Here is an 18,541-nt window from a genome sequence, read left to right as displayed (position 1 = left end):
GAAATTCTGAACTCTCGGGAGCGTTGACAAATGAAGATTCCGGGACAACCAACCGACCCCGTAGGACACGCCGCTCGCGGTTCATAAATTACCAATTCATTAGATTTGGAAGGTCTAATTTATTTCGCAGCTTATGCACCCTTGATCGCCGTTCCTGTCAGAACGTCGCGTAATTTTTCACTTTTACCGTCGGAAATTTGCAAAATCCGAGACCGTGCGGAATATTTCTCGCCCCGCGAAACTCTGCTCCGGATCAAAACTGAGATTAATTTCAAAACCCTTTTCATCACTCCCCGTGCTTTTTATTCGTTCTATTAATAATCTCATTGTGAAAAACAAAAACGAACGTTGAAAGAAAGTTGAAACGCAGTATTTAAGAATAAATGCTAATCGTCCGTTCATGTTTTTACGCCGACGCAGCTTCCTACGCAAATCTAGAGGCACCTTTCTATTCCTCGAAGAAACGGACTCGGTTTGTTTAACGCGTAACGATCAATGACCCACAAATTAGAATAATTTACGTAATTCCGTGAAACGCCCACTTACCGACAAAGGAATTCTCTCTCTCCGAGGCACAACTCCAGGCAATGCTGTCTCGATGATGCGGCCACGTTGCGCTTCGTATGACCCTGGAGACGATGACCTTGCACCCTGTCGATGCACCATGCTCTTTCGCACGGTTTCACGCTCAAGCAGCTCTTCTGGGCGTAGATTGTAAAGACCGGAAACTGTGATTGCGAGAGCGCACCTGTTTCGAGAAAAAAGAACAATTCATTATTCAGCTGCGCGAATACCAACAAGTTTATAATCGCAGGTAGTGCTTCACACCCTAAAAAAGTTTAGAATGTATATACGGAATACAAAGAACCGTTCTGCCATGTATAAAAAAAAAATTAGGTGCACACATAATTCAGCAAATCCGTTATTAAACTCTCTCAGTATTTTTTTATCACTCGTAAAGTTCTTTCTACCGACGACACTTCTCCTTCTCACTCTGTAATCACACTGTTTTTCAGCAATCAGTTTTTTCGGATGAAAGTGGATGTAAGATATACTGTCGTGAAATCGCGATTAACCGTTGACGGTTAGCTTAGACTGATAGTTTTCGACTTCACGATGGATCTCCGCGTAATCGACTGTAGCGTTGTTGAGTTATTTCACAGTAAAGACCGACCATAACGTGTTGATAAATGTAACCGCTATAATTTCAGCCGTCCGTTGCGATAATTTTCAACCGAAATCGGTCTGAGCAATCAGCCACAGATTTTGGTTTGTGTGGAGCTTCTTTATACCGCGTTATAAAGCGACCGTGATAATCGAAACGAACTTGGATCCGATTTTTTACACATTAAAAAGTTACGGTTTGACCGATCAGCGGAGGTTCGCTTCGTGTTCGCAGGCAGGCTTGCTGGTAATTGCATTGGTAATTATGTAATTAATATCATCAGCGGAGCTTCGTTCGATATGGTTAAATGAGGAAGCCATTTCTATCCGACATGTAGGTACATCAAATATCAATCTATCACGTGAACATGGAACTTGTATTCTTAGTTGGCTGCCCACACAAGGTGCACCAATTCGACCGGTCTGTTATTATTTTGATGAGTATTAAAGTGTCGCACCCGTAGTGTTGGAATAATATACATGCATATATATATATATATATATATATATATATATATATATATATATATATATATATATATATATATATATATATATATATATATATATATATATATATATATATATATATATATATATATATATATATATATATATATATATATATATATATATAAAAAATGATTCGAGTACAAGTTAGTTAACCCAACCTGACCCTAAGGCATCCGTATATATATAAAATGATTCGAGTACAAGTTAGTTAACCCAACCTGACCCTAAGGCATCCGTTTGCTGCCGAATAAAAATCAACGACGGTATTATTTTTCCCCACGGGACGATTTTACGAAGGAAGTTTCGTAATGGTTTCAATATCACATTGCGTCAATTTCGCTGTATAATAATACGTGCGGCAATAAGGAGTGATAAAAAATAATAAAATATGACGGCCGTCTCTCTTCTTTTCTTTACTTTTTTACCATCCCTTACTTCTTTCTCCTCAGTGCTTCCACCCCGAAATTCCGGCAGACACGGCTGCGTGAAATCACCGAATGTGTGAAGAGAAAAAGATTCTTGTAGCCCGTTTTATTGTGGCACCTTCCGAAGTCGTTCAATGTGTTAAGATCAAGAGAATCACCGCCAGAGAACCGTGGTAATACGTACGGGTATAGCATCTAGGTATGGGTTTGCCTATGTATACATCCACGTACACCTCGCGATGTGCGATACCTAGGTGAGAAAGTGGCGACGGTCAAAGTAAATAAAATAGAAAAACGAAACATAAAGAAACCGGGCTTACTGATTTACCACCCAGCCATTTCCCACCTTTAGTTCTTCGGTCCCGCCATCGGCGAACCCTTTCGCTTTATAGAGTATCTAAACAACTGCGTTATATCCGTGCAGGGTACAGAAATGCGTGTTAAAGAACAAGAAAAAAACGAAAAAATAATAACAGCGTCGAAAAGAAGAACCAGGAATGAACCTCTCGAATAAAATCGTGGGATATATTGTGCCAGTTCAACATTCCCGAGGCGAGACGAAGCTAATTGCTCAGTGACACGAGATATCGTGGCTGAATGTTGCTGACATTAACGCCAAGACGTTTCTCTTGTGCCTCTATAACAGAGTATCGTCTGACATAGCCGATTCAAACCGGCCGTTCATTCCGTAAAGCGATTATAGTAACCAAATAAATCAATTCGTTCAGCACCTACCTATATTAGGCTTACATCAAATTTCTATTCCTTTTGGCCGGTTAATGGCAGACTGCCGGTGTACTTGCAGTATATTGAGTAATTGACCCGGCAGCTTATATATATATATATATATACTCTAGTGTGGTGTAATAAGACGAGGCTTCAACGTCGATGGCGTCAAGGCGATGTACACCAAGCTTCGCAATATTGAGCCATAAGTGATCGGTATCATCATACCGGTGGCAACAACCTGTTCCGTTGCGATCATCGGAATTCACCGTACGTACGACGGCTCATCCTACAGCTACCACGCGGCGTTGAATCTCGGTCAAGAAGTATCGGCCAAGTGAATTGCTCGACTCTGTCGCCAGAGTTGCACCGGCGACCTGTAACGCCGCGAATCGCAAGTTGCAAATTTATGCCTACTCTTCTCCTCTCTCGGATCCAATTCCATTGTGTCCGAACACCGCGTCAGCAACTGGTTTAAGATATCACAAGATGTTGTTGCTATGAATAGAATATCGCGAGCCAACAATTCTTTAAACCAATTACGAAATACCGAGAAGCATCTCACGGATGCGACATTGAAGAATGAAATCCTGCATAGCCTCGTGAGCTTTTCTAATTTTAATTCTTATTGGCAAGGGGCATGCCCCGCAGGTACCCGAGCGTGTCGTACTACGATCGCCGAGAAAAGGTAGGACATGTCTAGGAGATGGTGTGTGACCGTGCACGTTGTACCGCATCGCGTAGACGCTGTGTATTGTTTTCCCCAATCATTTCTGACACCTATCGTGGCTGAGGGCATAAACAAAAACGCGACAGAAAATAGAATTCCAACGTCAACTTTTTCATTCCGCTCTTCTCGAAGCTCCTTTCAACCTTGCCATGCCTTTGATGTAGCTACGCCGGATCACGCTCGAAGGCTTCCCGACTTACGAAACACCGTGATCGAACAATGAAATTAGTTCTGTCCGTCGACGAACATAATGGGGGCTGATCGCACGTCGCGTCCTTCTATGCCTTCTCCCGCCTCTTCAAGTTTGCCGTGAAAAACTCCTTCGTAATGGATTCACCACTCACGATGTCGGGCAACGAGCCTCCGTCGGTATTCCCAATATGCGGTCATACTTTACACGGATTATTATGGCCAACGCATCCTCGCGATTTCCTGCCACTCGAAGTGATTTCGGTAAAAACTCATTTAGTAAAAACTACCCAAAAAATTTGAACAGAAATGAAGATTTGCCTTATCGAGCGGAAAACATAGAACCTCGATCAACGCTATCATCGTGCAGCAAATCAGCCAGCTGATAAGATGCCGAAATAAATTGGACGATCACGCATATTTTCACTAGATTTCCACGCTGATTCATCGGGAGATCAATGCTGAGCAGACGACACCAGCCATAACGATACTAAAAGGTTGCCGTGGTACCGGTTCGATATTGTAACGGGAAATGATTCGCCGTCACGATTATCCCGGTGGCAGTGCTACTTCTTCCAAATGTGGAACGTGAGCTGTTCACCCGGCAGGCCGGCAACACGGCCGACTCTTCCGCAGCCACGAAATCCGTGAATGGACCCGTTTTCGCGTGTAGCGAGAGGCGATTTTCTCAGGTCAAGCACGTCGTGCAGTATATCCACACACGTATCGCGGTCAACTGATTGGTCAAAATCACAGACCAGCTGCTGTTGCACACGTCGTTTCCACAGGCAGGCTCCTCGCGACGACCCCGATTACGCGACACACGACCAGCTCCAATAATAACTCACGCGTAGCGATTTGCATAATATATAACCCAGAAGCGTGGTCTCGTACGAGTGTAACCGTAGGCGTACGTATATGAAGGAACGCGTGCACGTGTTGGTGCTTATATTAAAGTCGATGAACGAACCCGCAACTATACGAAATGCCGGGCGTAAAACCATACACGGTGTACCGACTACGTTTCTTTTTTTACTTTTTTCGTCCAACTTCACGCCGATCGAGAGCCATACCTGCAGATTAAAGGACTGTCGGTGCCACTGCTTGCAGTGAAAAAATCTGTGGGCGAAATCATAGCAATTAGTCTATCCAGATGAACGGCAACTCGCATTTCTTTCCATGGACAATCCGTGCTCCTCGTCACAACTATGCTACGATTGTCGTCCAGCGTTGTTATAGTCGAATGATAAACCGTTTCGGCGGTCGTGCTCAGCCATCACGCCGGTCTAACGACTCCATTCGTACGGGTATTAGCATTGTTAGTGCGGCGACTCACTTCGAAAGAGCTATCGAATGTTGTTACCATATTATTACTGTCCGAGTTCTCAAATTGACGAACAAAGGCTTACTGGATTTTCAAAGCTGCCGTTTCCGATTATATAATCCGTGCGAAGTGATCGCCATTTAGTACTTGGGAAATTTCCGCGGTTCTGTTTCGTTGCCCTGCCTCCCCTGAATTTTGAAGCCCCGGATTAGGAGTGCAATTTGTATGATGCGTACTATTCATGCCCGAAGTTTATAATCCATCTACTCAACTTTATCCCAATTAATCCTCCACCGCCTGGGGATGATGTAAGGAACCTAATTTTTTCAACCGTTTCTACAAGCGCCGAGAAAGATTCACATCGAAGCTGTACAGCCGCTCGGCGCGGCGTTATTTCGGAGGACTGAAATTTCGTACATGTTATCGTACCTCGAACGTACCCACAGAGAATATTACAGATCTTCATACTCCACTCCAGGGATTGCCCGTATGTAAGCCGCTTATGATTTTGGCTTTGTACGCTGATTCGCGTGATCTTTTCCTCGAGTAAAACTAAGCAGTTGATGAATCGCCTCTCGTCGCGATTTTTGAATCCCCTCTGTAAAGCGGAAGACAAGAGGAAGGTACGAAATGCGCCGGCGAATGGGCTTAATAGGAAGTGGCACGATTGAGTTTCGCCGGCGTATATTGCGTTGTGGAAATCACCGCGATATGAGTTTAAATCTGGAGACTTGACGGGGTCACGGGTGCGTGCTTGCGTGCGCGAGCGAGCGAGCGAGCAAGCGAATTCGTTTGCCTGGGTGGAAGTAGACCGGCAATGACTTTGCATCTAGGTGTCTTAGGGCTGCGGTTTGCGGATGGGCGATCGTGTTCGGCGTACGAGTGAGCGATCCAGGCCCGGAATGGAAGTGCTTTGATCGCTCGTTCGCGTTAAGTATTCTCGAGACAACGCGGCATGCCATTTCCCACGGCTATTTGGAATCGAAACGCGCGCGGACCGGTGTGTCGACGTGCACGAGTGCGTGGGTGTGCATCTCGGCGAGATGTGTGAGACGGGCGGGCAGCTTTCGTATTCAATGGGATTCGTGTCAGACGCGGGATGCCTTGATGCGGTGTGTGGCGCACCGAAGACCGAAGACCTCGAAACCCCCGCAACCCCCGAGACCGAACTCCGGAGGGATACCGAGGGCCCGAAGGAAGGGCCGGACACAGAACGGGCAACAATGCCGTTGTTAAGTGGATTAAACTGACCACCACGCGAAACCCGGCTCGGTCTCGCGGCCCACTGCTCGCTCAATCGCCGGAGCCGGAGCCGGACGGCTGACCGACCGACCAACCGACTGGACAGCCATGTGTGAAATTGACTTGTGAATTATGTGTAATTTGTCACACTGGCTGCCGGTATGCCACCGCGGTTATACAGATGCTCGAATTCCTCCCGTGCCGCAAAGGCACGTGCTTGTCTCTCCCGCGAGCTTTTCCCCAAGATTTCCCAATCCCTCGGCCCCCCTTCCATTCTTCGCCCCGCCGTTCTTGACTACGTTTTCATTACTATAAAACGCGAAGCGCTGACTTCCGCGGTCTTTCCCATCGGAGCTTGATACCCTCCGCCGATCTGAGCTCTTGGTATTATTGTCTAATTAACGCGGAACGGTCGCGAGCTGAGCAAAACGAGGTAACGATATCTCGGCGTAGCTCCCCGATCTCGTGGAAGAAGAAAGACTCAGCACACACCGCAAGTTGCGAGTGCAGCCGAAGATGTTAATACCGCTTATTAAAGGATGATTCGCACCCGTTTGTGTAACCGTATTGTGCATTTTATATACGGAAATCGTTATTACGCATTAATGCGGTATGTGGTATTATGGTCAAGTGCAGCCTGCGCGGTATCGTCGGTATGCGGTCAGTCCCCGTTAGTCGGAGCATGAACGGAGAATAACCGATCGCAAGGTGGCCGGAGAGTCGCAGGATGAAACACGGCGACACGTTGAATCGACGAAAGACTCCTCTCTCCGACTCCTTTTCTCTCTTTCTTGACCTGTGTCATCGGCACGCAGCGCACGGTACCGTTCCGACGCCAACGCCGCAAGTTCTATTTTTTCTCACTCCTCTATCGCTCTCGAATAGATATAAAAAAAAGAATTTCCATTTAGAACAGCCGATGTATGACAAATTGAGAAACCGATAGAGGAGGCACGGAAGAGATCTTTTTTCAAAACAAATTACAAACAATCCCGCCTGGACGAGAACCGATACTAATACCATTTTGACCGGCGTGAAATTTGAAAGAAAAAAGAGGGAAAAAAATAAGAGAAAACAATCCTTTCGACCTTTTCACACCCTCCGTACATCAGCTACCTATTCTGTACCGCGTCAGTTCAACTTTCGTTAGTGAAAACCTTTTCCGTCGAGAAGCGAAATGTCGCAAGATTAGATCAAGCTCGTCCGCTTCTCGGGTGGTGATCAAGAGATGAGCGGATCGAATCGCGTTACGGATTCCACGAAAGCACGAGAACCTCCGTATAACGGATACACGAGTTTGAGGCATCTAAAGAGTGGCACGTTCCGTCATTCTGAATGAGATGAACAATGAGTAAGAAAATAACTGACGAGTATTCCGGGTAAAAAAAACCTATCGAACGCTTCAGCAGCCCTACGCGTAACGGGTTCGATCGGCCCGCGTTCCGCGCTGCAATTGTTTCACTTTGGATGAAATTCTGGCGTGTTGGAAAAAGAGAGAATGAGAAAGAGTGAGAGAGAGGGAGAGAGAGGCAAAAAGTACTTCAATCACTTACTTTTTGGTGACGTATACTATTACAATGTTTAATTAATGTTTCTACTTCGTGAGAAGCGCTGGACGGATAGTTTATATTAATTACACCCCGGAAGATTCAATTAGTGCGTTTCTCGTTACACTTACTTATACTGGTATCCATTATTCATAGACGAGGAGGCAGCCCGGCACAGCAGGCACACCCTCTGACAATGCACGATATTCTATGATAACTTATTCCTGCCGAACGCCGGCGAAAGTTAAGCTAACAGATATTCGATTTCAATTATCGCTTTCGAAGCTCGTTCACGGAATTATATTCCTTGTCCCGGTACGAACACCCGTGTACGTACAGCGTTACCGTGATTAATAGTAAGAAAAATGGAAAATCGGCTGCACAAATCCTATGATGTTGGTAAAAATTTCTGGATGATCAACGACAATTCAGAGCAAGGTAAAAGGCATCGCATACAACCTTGGTACAGCCGTAAGACGAATGGAAAAGGCGAAGAGCTTTGACGGCTCCAAATTGAGATTCGTTCGTCTCTGTCAGCCGGCGGTTTGTCTTGTTTCGCCGTGTACGAGCCGCGATAATGGAACAGGTAGATGGAAGGAAGGATGAGAGTCGAAGGACGATGGGCAAGAGATAGCCGATAAACGCTATCATCTTGTAGAGGTATTAGGTATAAGTTCGAACCGGCTATCGCGGAACACGCGAAGGTGAACTAACCGTCTAAATTCAATCTCGTAATTACACCCTCTCACGTGCAGTGTGTGCTGGTTGATGGTCGTCTTACCGCCCCGCATCGAGGCTCCGTACATCTTATAGCTGCACGTTGGAAACTGCATATACTAAGCGATTCGTAACGCGGTAGTACGTATGATGCGCACGCGAGCTCAGCGATTAAGAATAAATTCTAATACCCACGTACCGTAGAACACTCATAACAGTAATCGTAACAATAATCATAACAATATTAATAATTACAGCAATATCAAGAAGCGATTTGCAGTGCGGTATACATATTCCTACGGTATATATATGTATATATATATACGCGCCGAGCTATTCGACTCAGCTCGACGTGAAATCATCAATGTTTTCATTCTCATATCTCATTTATGAACAATCATATTTTATCCATAAAGAAAAGGAGATAATTCGGCGAATAGAAGCTCGTTACTTTATATTTCGTTCAATCTTCGATCTATAAAAAACTCAATCTTCCGTCGATTCAATTCCTCGTGATCGTAATTTCAACTACGCAAAGCAATTTTTATTTTTTATTTTTTTTCTGATTCCTGTGTCAAATGACCGAAACTGTTAGCAAATGCTTCTTCGATATCTCGCTGCCGAATAATTGGTTGATTAAACAATTCGGGGCTGATCTGGAATTTAAATTCACGATACGTAATTTTTCGCACAGCGCTACAAAGATACTTTCTGCTGCGAAAATATTCAATTACTGAGTATCGGTGCTCGTTCAAGATGTTTTGCCATCCACATCCGTAGCAGTAAGTAAGTAGTAAAAGCGTCGCAGTACATGCGCCGTTACCCGAAGTCCCAAGATTGCCGAGGTCGGAGCAATTTTTTGAAATTCACGCCTACCTCGATCAGGGACACTCGGTGGATCCAAAGACACCGGATACCGAAGACTAACCGCGACGCATGAATTTCGAAACGTCTAACGAGGGCTTCCCGTATATTCATGGAATCTGTACCGATTTAATCTCACCTGGATTATTATCCGCATTCGAGCCGAACAGCACGCAGAGACCCGTTTCATAGTTGACTGCTTGGCAGGAATCGTTCGCTTGACAAGTCTCGAGGCAGTCGGTGAGCATCAGCGTCCCGGGTATGGAGTCGAGCATGTTGGCGGGGTCCGTGTAAACCCATCCGGTGACCAGCTCGAAGCCGACCATCTCCGGGTCGCACTCGTCCGATCCAGCGGACGGACCCGTGTAGTCCGGACCCGAGACGCCCGACGGTTCCGCGGACGCCGATACGAGGGAATCCTCGTCCGCGGAGGCGGCGCCGCCGAGGATCAGTATGAAAATAGCGAGGACGAACCGAACGGTGGCCATCCGGTAAACTGGGCTGCTCCTCATTGTCAGGCGAACCCTCGAACTGCGGTGTTATCTGGAAAAGAACAAAGGAAAAGGTCGTTCGTTATAGAGTTTATATCTCGCGGCTTTCGCCTTATCGGTGGAAACCCGTTTCCACCTGAAATTTCATCCCGTCCCCTTATCCCGTCGCTTCCTTTTCCTATCGGCCCATGTACCGCCCCCCGGCACACCCCGCGACTCCCGGGAAGGTCGGAAGAAGGCGGCTGAGCGCTATTGAAGGGCTAACGAAGCACCCCGGGTACGCTCATTATCGCTCACCGCCAACCCTCGTCGGCCATCGAAGCCCGGCTGAACCGTGAATTATGCAAGTTTGAGTCCGTGCGTGTGTACCTATATAACTATCGCCGGGTCGAGCAAATATTGGAACAACGATCGTGATCTATAGAAACATCGCGGGCTGCGCGCGGGTCTTTGAGCAAATATTTTACCAGGCCAGTTTTCCCGAAACTCTGTCACCCGCTATCCTCTCACTCCCCCTCGCTCACTCTTCTCGCGTCTAGACTAAATACCTGTTTCAAGTACCGTACGTACTATACTGCTCGTAAGCTTGGAGATGATGCTGGCCACACTCCATTAAGTAAAAGTGTTGAAACGGTACTGGCCCGAGTCGGAAATTCTCGTTGACGAGTTTATCGTGCGGTGAATCTATCGATAGTTTACAATCCGGTAGCTAATGACACGTCGCATTTATCGATACGCAACGTGACGTGCGATTCGATGGTGAAAAATGCGGTATCGACCAAGTTTGAACAATCCTCCGGTAGCCGAACCTGTTGATTTTTGCTCGCCGTGAAATAGCGAGTGGAAAAATCATCGGTATATAAAAAGTGTCTCTTGAACTAGATGATGCTGGATGAGGCGAAACGCAAACACTTGGCCGTAACGGTCGCGGCGGAAAACCTCGTGCCCCGTTGCTAAGGCGTGAAATATTTTTCCAACATAACGCTTGAAAGAAAAATCCTGTAGTTTATGTAGCTATCTACATCGTTTATCGTTCGGCGGTATAAGCCGGTAACGGGAGATGGACCGACAATGGCAGAAGATATCGATTATCCGTGAACCTCTTTACGTTTTATCCCCGTGTGAGATACAGCCTTGCACCTTGTGCAACATCACATGACATCAGCGGCCTCTTATCGAGAGGTTTTCGTTGTAAAATTTTTATTCCCACAATTTTTCCATTCCGTAAGGCGACATTGACGGCTTTCAGACGGCTCGGAGCGGCCGTAGACTTTGATAACGGAATTACGTGGACGCTGCGAAATGACAAACCACCTCAGCCCTCCGCACGAATGAAATAACCGAATGAACCCCGGAACAAACAACTCTCGGTACCGCACGAAACGCTGTACTCGAAATCACCGTGATAATGTTACTCGCTTTGTCAAGATTTGCAGGATGACGAGATGAAAGGGGATAAGAAGGTGCGCACACTTGTTAACCGATACTCGATGCCGGGATGAATATCGTCTAGGTACCCACATTTGCGACTGTAGCCTGGTACCGAGGTCTGGCGACTGAGGATCAACGCACGGCGAGATTCGAACTCGGCAAATGCTTACAGAGCGTGAACTAGGAGATGGTACACGCACGTGTGAACACGGCGACCTGACCGTGGCGACGACACCGACGCGCGGCGTCTTTGAATACGGTCGGATATTCCACCGTCACCGCTACCTTTGCGCTCTTCCTCCGCTCACGACTCCGTCTTTCTCTCTTTGGGTTTCGCATACCAGGTGCTGACGCGTCACATGGCGAAGTAACGGGTCGCGGGAGACGTTCCTAGACCCAATCACAATGACAGTCGCGCTGCTATCGCGGCAAGAGATCACCGCTAACACCAACACCTCGGAATTACGTGAACCAACGACGAAACTGGTCGCGGAACAGCGCCGGTTCGCCGGCTGTCCTCCTTTCGTTCCGGTCGCTAATTAGCCGATATGCTTATTTTTATCGATTCCTCGCCGCGGATAACGATCCCTAAGCAGGGCAGAGGTCCTGCCGAGGGAAAAAAGCAGTCCTCTCTTCCTCCTTCCGCCACGGTGAAACAAGAAACATGACGCTAAAGGCCATGCGACAAACGCGTTCATCGGGACTATCGGTCTCCCGCTGACCCTCGATGAGACCGACCAAACTCCTTCCCTGCTATTTTCCAAGTTGGACATTTTCGCTGTCGCGTTCGCGAACATCGACCGGCACCGTCGTTAGCGAGGCTCTAATCGACAATCCGTTGTTCCAAGCTTCTGTAGCGCCATTCAATATCCATCGGGAAGCTCCCTTTAGCAGTCTCTCACTCAGCGTGGGTTCTTTATCGGCGAATTGTCACGTGATTGACGACCGCTGGACGGCATATCCGCTCTTATAACTGCCCATGCTGCAGGTATATCGCTCGTCGGAGGATTGTCGAAGCTTTGGTAAATGGCCAATGGTCGTTCCGTGTCGGATCCCTTGGGACAGTCGACGACGGCGATACGTAGGAAAATGCCAGTCGGATAAGCAGAAAACTGGTTTATGTCTGGTTACCTCGTGTCTCTAAGTGGGTACCACTGCCTTCTACAGCCGGAATACGGATACTATTACCAGAGAAGTATGACTCGCATCATTCGCTAACAAACACCACTTGTCTCTCTCTCTCTCTCTTTCTCTCGATACGGAAAAGACGAGTGGTCATGTCCGTGGAGGCGAGCCGACGTCCACCAGCACTGCCCTGCAGCCCGTCGCTCCGGGGCCCAAAGTATTTGCGTTTAGGGTAACGTGAACGACCTGTCGTACGGTGATGGATCCGTGCCTCCGCACCAGGAATCGGGGACACCGCCGAAGTATCGCGGTAATTAAACTTTAGTCGTATTATGCAAGACCTCCTTGGAGTGTCGCGGAAGATTGATGAACCGTTCCCATTCCCGTTACCCACCAGCTACCCTGTCGCGACGACGACGCCCCATACGTGGGTATAACGAAACCTCTGATCCCTGGCCCCCCGCCTTGCCTGTAACTATTCTTATCACACCCCCCTTTTACAGTGGTTCGCGTGTAGCGCCTTCCCGCTAAATATCGCGATTAAGGATCTTGACACGAAGTGGCAGAAGGATCGGTTTATTTCGCCTCGACATACGTGTGCTGGATCCGCTGCTGCAGCACCCTTTGCGGTTCAGTATTTATGAGGTAATCCTCATCACCGAGCTCGGTGGTAATCGAGATCGAGGGCCGAACGAGACACCCCTTGAATTGCCTCTAATTTGTAAACCTGGAGGTGCGATACGCCCGCTCTGCACGTGTCACGGACGACTGGTTGTTATGTCGGTGGAAGAATGAAATGAAAACGAAAAAACAAGTGGACAAAAAAGAAAACTACGCGGAATAAACCATACCCGCGTGCATATTATTTACCGAGTATAGGGTACGAGAGTCTCACCGGCTGCATTCCACTTGTGGATTGCGGATTTATATGCAGATTCGTCGTCGATTCGAATTTCCATACAGGTACACTGCTCGATCGCTGCGTGCGCGTCCTTTTTCATTAGATGAAAAAAACATTCAGCTCCATCCTATTCTCATTCTATCTACCGAGCACTACGGTTGGTGAATTTCGAACATTTGAAATGCAAACCTTTTGCGGCAACCTTCTTCTGTAATCAGCTTTAGGTTATTGTAGGATTAACAATATTCGATACCGATTGCCGAGGATTCGGTTACCCAGTTACCCACTTCTCACACCGGCATCACGCTTCGCTGCTGCGATACATTTTCGTAGGTGGTGTAAGGCCCGACCGCTACCGCCATTATAAATCTCACGCGTGTGTCGAATGAGTGAGAAAAAGACAAATCGGAGGGCGGAGAAAGAGCGGCCGTAGCGTGTCGCAGCGGGAATTCGCCTCGCGTTGATAATTACTGCTTAGTGGCAATAATTCTATTCTGCGTTCGGGCGCAGCGTGAGCGAAACCGCAACGGTTCGTGGCAATGGCCATTCCGTTATCTGGGCGAGTGCACGTCGTTGCTTATATCCCCTCGCTGGATTTTAACCACAACGATGCGTCGATGTAACATCAAGTCAAGGTACGTAGGTAGCGGAGGTCGGATCGACAATTGTTCCAACAATATATAACCAGCCCGCTGTCAGAACCCCAGCGCGACAGTAGCTAGTCGCAATTTGCGACCAACTATTCGCTGAGTGCTAATAATCATTTGCCTCGTCAACGTCGTTTATCTCCAGGTGTCAAAGTGTCTAATCGTCGCATAAAGGCCCCCATAATGGGATGTAATCTCCTTGGCAAAAAGTGTTTTAAAATCAATTCGGAGCGCTGAATCACCGAATGATACTACTTGACACTTTTGAGTGACGGGGGGATTATTCAGTTACAATTATATTCTCTTCCCGCAAGACGCGAGCGCGTCGAGTAGTTGCTGTCTTGTTGGTATCGAAATCGGACAAATTCCATCTAAGATTCTCCGTATAAGTAACGCAAGCTACGGTTGTTAAGAGACTGAACCTAACGATTCAATCAATTATCAACGCTGATGGAACCCCCGACGAAGAGCGCGAACGGAGATAATTTCTGAGAAACAGGAATAATCTATACCACACATGAATGCTCGGATACACACGTATATGGCGTACGGCTATCAGTTTAACGGTATTGATCCTTGAGCTATAGCACTTTTCTAGCCGCGGTAAAGTTGTACTGTTACGACAGTGGCACCGACTATATTCCCCGTATCATCTTTCACTATATTTTATTCACTTTTATTTTATTTTTTTTTTTTTCACGTGTTGCAATTACTGGATATAAACGCCTGTTCGTAACCACACTGAAACCTGTCGTGCCGTCTTGATGCTAACGTGATGCAGAGAATCAGATTTTTTACAGCGCGTGGATTAATTAGAACTTGGAATCGGACTTCGCGTCTCACATATTTATCGTCGTTTCAGAATTACAGTTTCTACGCTCGTACGTCGCTGATTCGCACTGATTTGAATAAAGTCATGTTATATCAGATAATAAGAGTGTCACGGATTAAAAATTTTTTGTTCACCGAAGTTAATGGAACGTAACGGTTAACGTCTAGACACATGCTGCTAATTACGTCTCTTCCGAATATAAATGTTCGTTCATTTTTTTCATACCTTAGCAAATCGTAATTAATTTCCCAATTAAGTTTTTTACGCTTCCTTGACTCAGTTTCCTGCCTACCGTGTAAGAGTAAAAATAATCAAAAGTCACCGTTTAACAGCGTGCACTTGAAAAGCTCGGGTAGCTTTTTAATAAACAAGTAGGTAAGTACCTGCCCGCCTGCCCGCTCACCCCCCTTGAAACTTCTTAGGAACGCTATCGCAATTTAAATATCTTAGTAAACTTTGCAGGCAAGGTAAACATTTTGATAAAATAGCTTGGCGGAAGTGAAACAGTTCTAAACTACTAAACTCGTGCATAAAGATTGCAGTTGAATTCACTTCTGAGGGTTCATCCTGCAATTGACGAACTCGTCTGGTGACGGGGTGTTGCCATTAAAGCAAAGGAGTCTTATCCTCTCGAACGGTTAACTACCGGTATCATCGCGAAGAGACTGTAGATACTGTAAAATAAGTAGGTAGTCGGTATATCGTTTATCTTGACTCTCCACCAACTCGGTCCCCTGCAGTGAAACTTGTATATATGGGATTTTCGTATAATAAACTTTTTTACCCGTGAATAATAACTCTGTAAAATATCTACAAGACTGAAAATATTTTCTGTCGCCAAACATCTCGAAGGTCAGGACGGTTTGAAAAAACTTAGGGCACCCTGGTGCCGACTCGGGGCATTTGTCCTGTCCCTCGTGGACGTCGCTGTTATGATATTGGACGTACGTAAGTGGATTGATTCGATCGATCACTCCATACGAGGGCTGAAAACTGATAGAATCCCTGGAGGAGATGACGAATTCGAGGACATCAGAGACGCGGCCGGGACGCTGGAGGAAAACGTCGCGGGTGGGCCGCCCTGCGCGCCCCGCCGATTGCAAGCTCACTGGGCACAGTCATTACTCATAATAATTATTTTCCCGCACTGCAGCAGCCCCGGCCGGTAACGAACTGACCGGTAGCTAGAGGCGACTGTCTTTTTGTATGATTGATAGCAATCCTTACTCCGGAGTGTCTTCCATTCCCCTTTACCCATAGACCGCGTGCCAACTACTCTCATTTCGCCACTGGTTATTGGGCCTTATTACAGTTGGTTATTGTGTATGTTGTTCGTTCCGTCCAAGGAGTACACCGGCCAGCATCTGCGACGCGCGATTCAATTGCATGAAATTACACCGGGCGGGTAATGATATCGGAGCGCCAATTTCTTTGACATTTTCTACAACGGGACAATGGTAAAATGAAAATTTCCGCCCCATTTTCTCGCGTGAAATTACTCTATCGCTCGGGATTCGTTGTGTTAAAAGGATTTTCACGCGGGGCACTGTCTGCCTCGGACAACTGGTAACTGGTTGAGAAAAAAGTCTATTGTAAAAGGCGAGCCACGACTTGCGGAGCGAGTGTAATCGAAAGAAGTGGCGGCGGGATAGCTTTCAAAACAATATTGGATTATCGTTAGCGACGCGAGATATTGCGCGGAAATCGCTGCCACCTCGCCTTCGTCCAGCATTAATTTATAACGATGTTTTATAACGATGTTTATTACCCTGGGACGTTAAGGGACAGAATGTAATCAAGGGCACCCAATTACCAGGAGAGGCTTCAGCTTTCAAAGAAATCTCTCGTACGAAGTTAAAATGTAGGATGAAATTTCTGTAGAAAAGATTATGTTCATCATTTCCGGTTAAATGTTTTCCGTATGACCGCGCTCTGTAGGATTTTCGTTTTGTGGGATCGCACTATGCAGGATGAAATTTCTGTAGAAAAGATCCCGGAGGACTTTTACACCGTGGGACAGATTTCCGTAGAATCGGTCCATTCCCATTGCCAGCTGTAAATGGACCCCATTGAAGGAGATAAGTTTTCCCCCGAAGAGAGCTAGTCGCGCGCCGTTACAATCCACGTACTTATACACGTACACCTACTTTGCTTGCGGCATTGTCAAGGCGAGAGGCAATTTTTGTCCCTTCTTTGGACATTTTTTTTCATCCTCTTTCTTCTCTTAATCACCCCGCCCATAATACCCACTAAGGCTATCGAGATACGAGGTATTGTCTCCCGACATCTCATCTTTCATTAGAACAAAAATCTTTGGAATTAAAAAAAGAAGTAAGAATCATTTAGTATCCGGCTTACGTCTATCGAGGCGTGAAAGAGCTCGTCCGTAAAATTGTTTGATAACGATGGTCTGGGATGAATTGTAACAGTTAAAGTGGAAGAAAGAAATGACGGAAAAACGGCGAGGCAACAGCCACCGTAAAAATTTTATTACGACTTTTTCTCTTTCTCTCCCTTTCTCTCTCTCTCTCTGCCTCTGTCTCTGTCTCCGTCTCTCTTTTTATCCGAGTTCCGAAGGTGCGGAAGTGTCACAGCGTAAGAGCTGGGCCGAATTTCTGACTGAAACACGCATTCCCTGCGTCTCGACGGTCCGTGGAAATGTGAAAAGTGTTACAATTGACTCGGACCTTTTACCCCGCGACTGAACACGCCGGTGTGAAACATAGATACCATTTGTAACGATACAAAGGTACAACGAACACGGTGGACAGAATGTGCTCGGAAGCGAGGAAACCAGCTGTGGCGTTGTAAGTCACGCGAGCATAATCTTATACAAACAGCCTCGCGAGTTAAAGAGGACTCGAAACATTCCGTTGCCCACGTGTAGCACGTTATATAAGCATGTACGCGTACATGGAGCTTATAGTCTTTTATTCGTACATTGTTACGTGCAATTATCGACCGAACGACCGACCGTAGAGCTCCGGGTACTTATTCTCCGACAATATAACGAACTGAGGCAAATGAGATAGATGCGAAGATGAGATGCCGGAGTTATATTATACCTCGGTTCATTAGAGCAAGAGTCACGTGAGGCAAGGCATGTGTTCCCTGTACACAAGATAGATACTGCACCACGTACGTTTACTTACATGTGGTTATCGCCCATACCTACACGTGTCCGCGCCTAAGTCCTTACGTACCCGTGGTACCTATATCGTGCCACACCTGCAGCCGAGTTGGCGTTGCTATCGGTTGAGTTCCACTAGGGTTAGTTGGCTCTGGCCTACGGGCTTTCGATATCGATGCAGATCCCGCAACGCGACCTCTTCCCGCGCTAATAGCGATCACCCCTTATCTCGTCGTTGATAATTCTTGAAAGAATTTTACCCAGGTTCGAATCCGGTGATGATTGATGATTCTGATCTCGGTCTGTGTCGTTATCGTTAAATAAGACAACGATGCCTTCCATGTATAATTTTGTAGGAAATCGGTATCTTCGCCGACTGTTTCGTACTCTTCGATTTTTGAGATCGCCAAAAATTTGATCATTGATATTATGCAGACTCGCACCACAGCAACATGCCAGCTAGTCTACGTAGAGTCAGCCAGAGTTACTTCATTTCCATGTGACGAACACGTCTATACGTATACGAAATATACGTATCAGGTA

The 18,541-nt window shown here is 46.6% G+C and overlaps 2 protein-coding genes across 12 annotated transcripts in view; one reads left to right on the top strand and one right to left on the bottom strand.

The window, feature by feature from the left end:
- The window catches only part of LOC107218160 (autophagy-related protein 16-1), a 238,958-nt gene that overhangs the window by 146,908 nt on the left and 73,509 nt on the right, over positions 1-18,541 (top strand). The gene's annotated exons all lie outside the window — the stretch shown is intronic.
- LOC107222060 overlaps positions 1-18,541 on the bottom strand; it is a 93,961-nt gene that overhangs the window by 28,894 nt on the left and 46,526 nt on the right. For 2 of the 3 annotated variants that reach the window (XM_046735145.1, XM_046735147.1), the window contains exons 2-3: positions 9,581-9,984; positions 547-748 (exon numbers count right to left, since the gene is read on the bottom strand). In XM_046735145.1, the coding sequence (XP_046591101.1) occupies positions 547-748; positions 9,581-9,953 (575 nt within the window). In that variant the 5' untranslated portion in view covers positions 9,954-9,984. Of the gene's footprint in view, positions 1-546; positions 749-9,580; positions 9,985-11,453; positions 11,573-18,541 lie in introns of those variants that run through there. The other variant, XM_046735146.1, reaches the window with a different exon arrangement.

The sequence above is a fragment of the Neodiprion lecontei genome, chromosome 3 (genome assembly GCF_021901455.1).
Source record: "Neodiprion lecontei isolate iyNeoLeco1 chromosome 3, iyNeoLeco1.1, whole genome shotgun sequence".
Classification (NCBI taxonomy): Eukaryota; Metazoa; Arthropoda; class Insecta; order Hymenoptera; family Diprionidae; genus Neodiprion; species Neodiprion lecontei.
The sequence above is the reverse complement of the archived record's forward strand: the minus strand, read 5'-3'. Positions and strand labels throughout refer to the sequence as shown.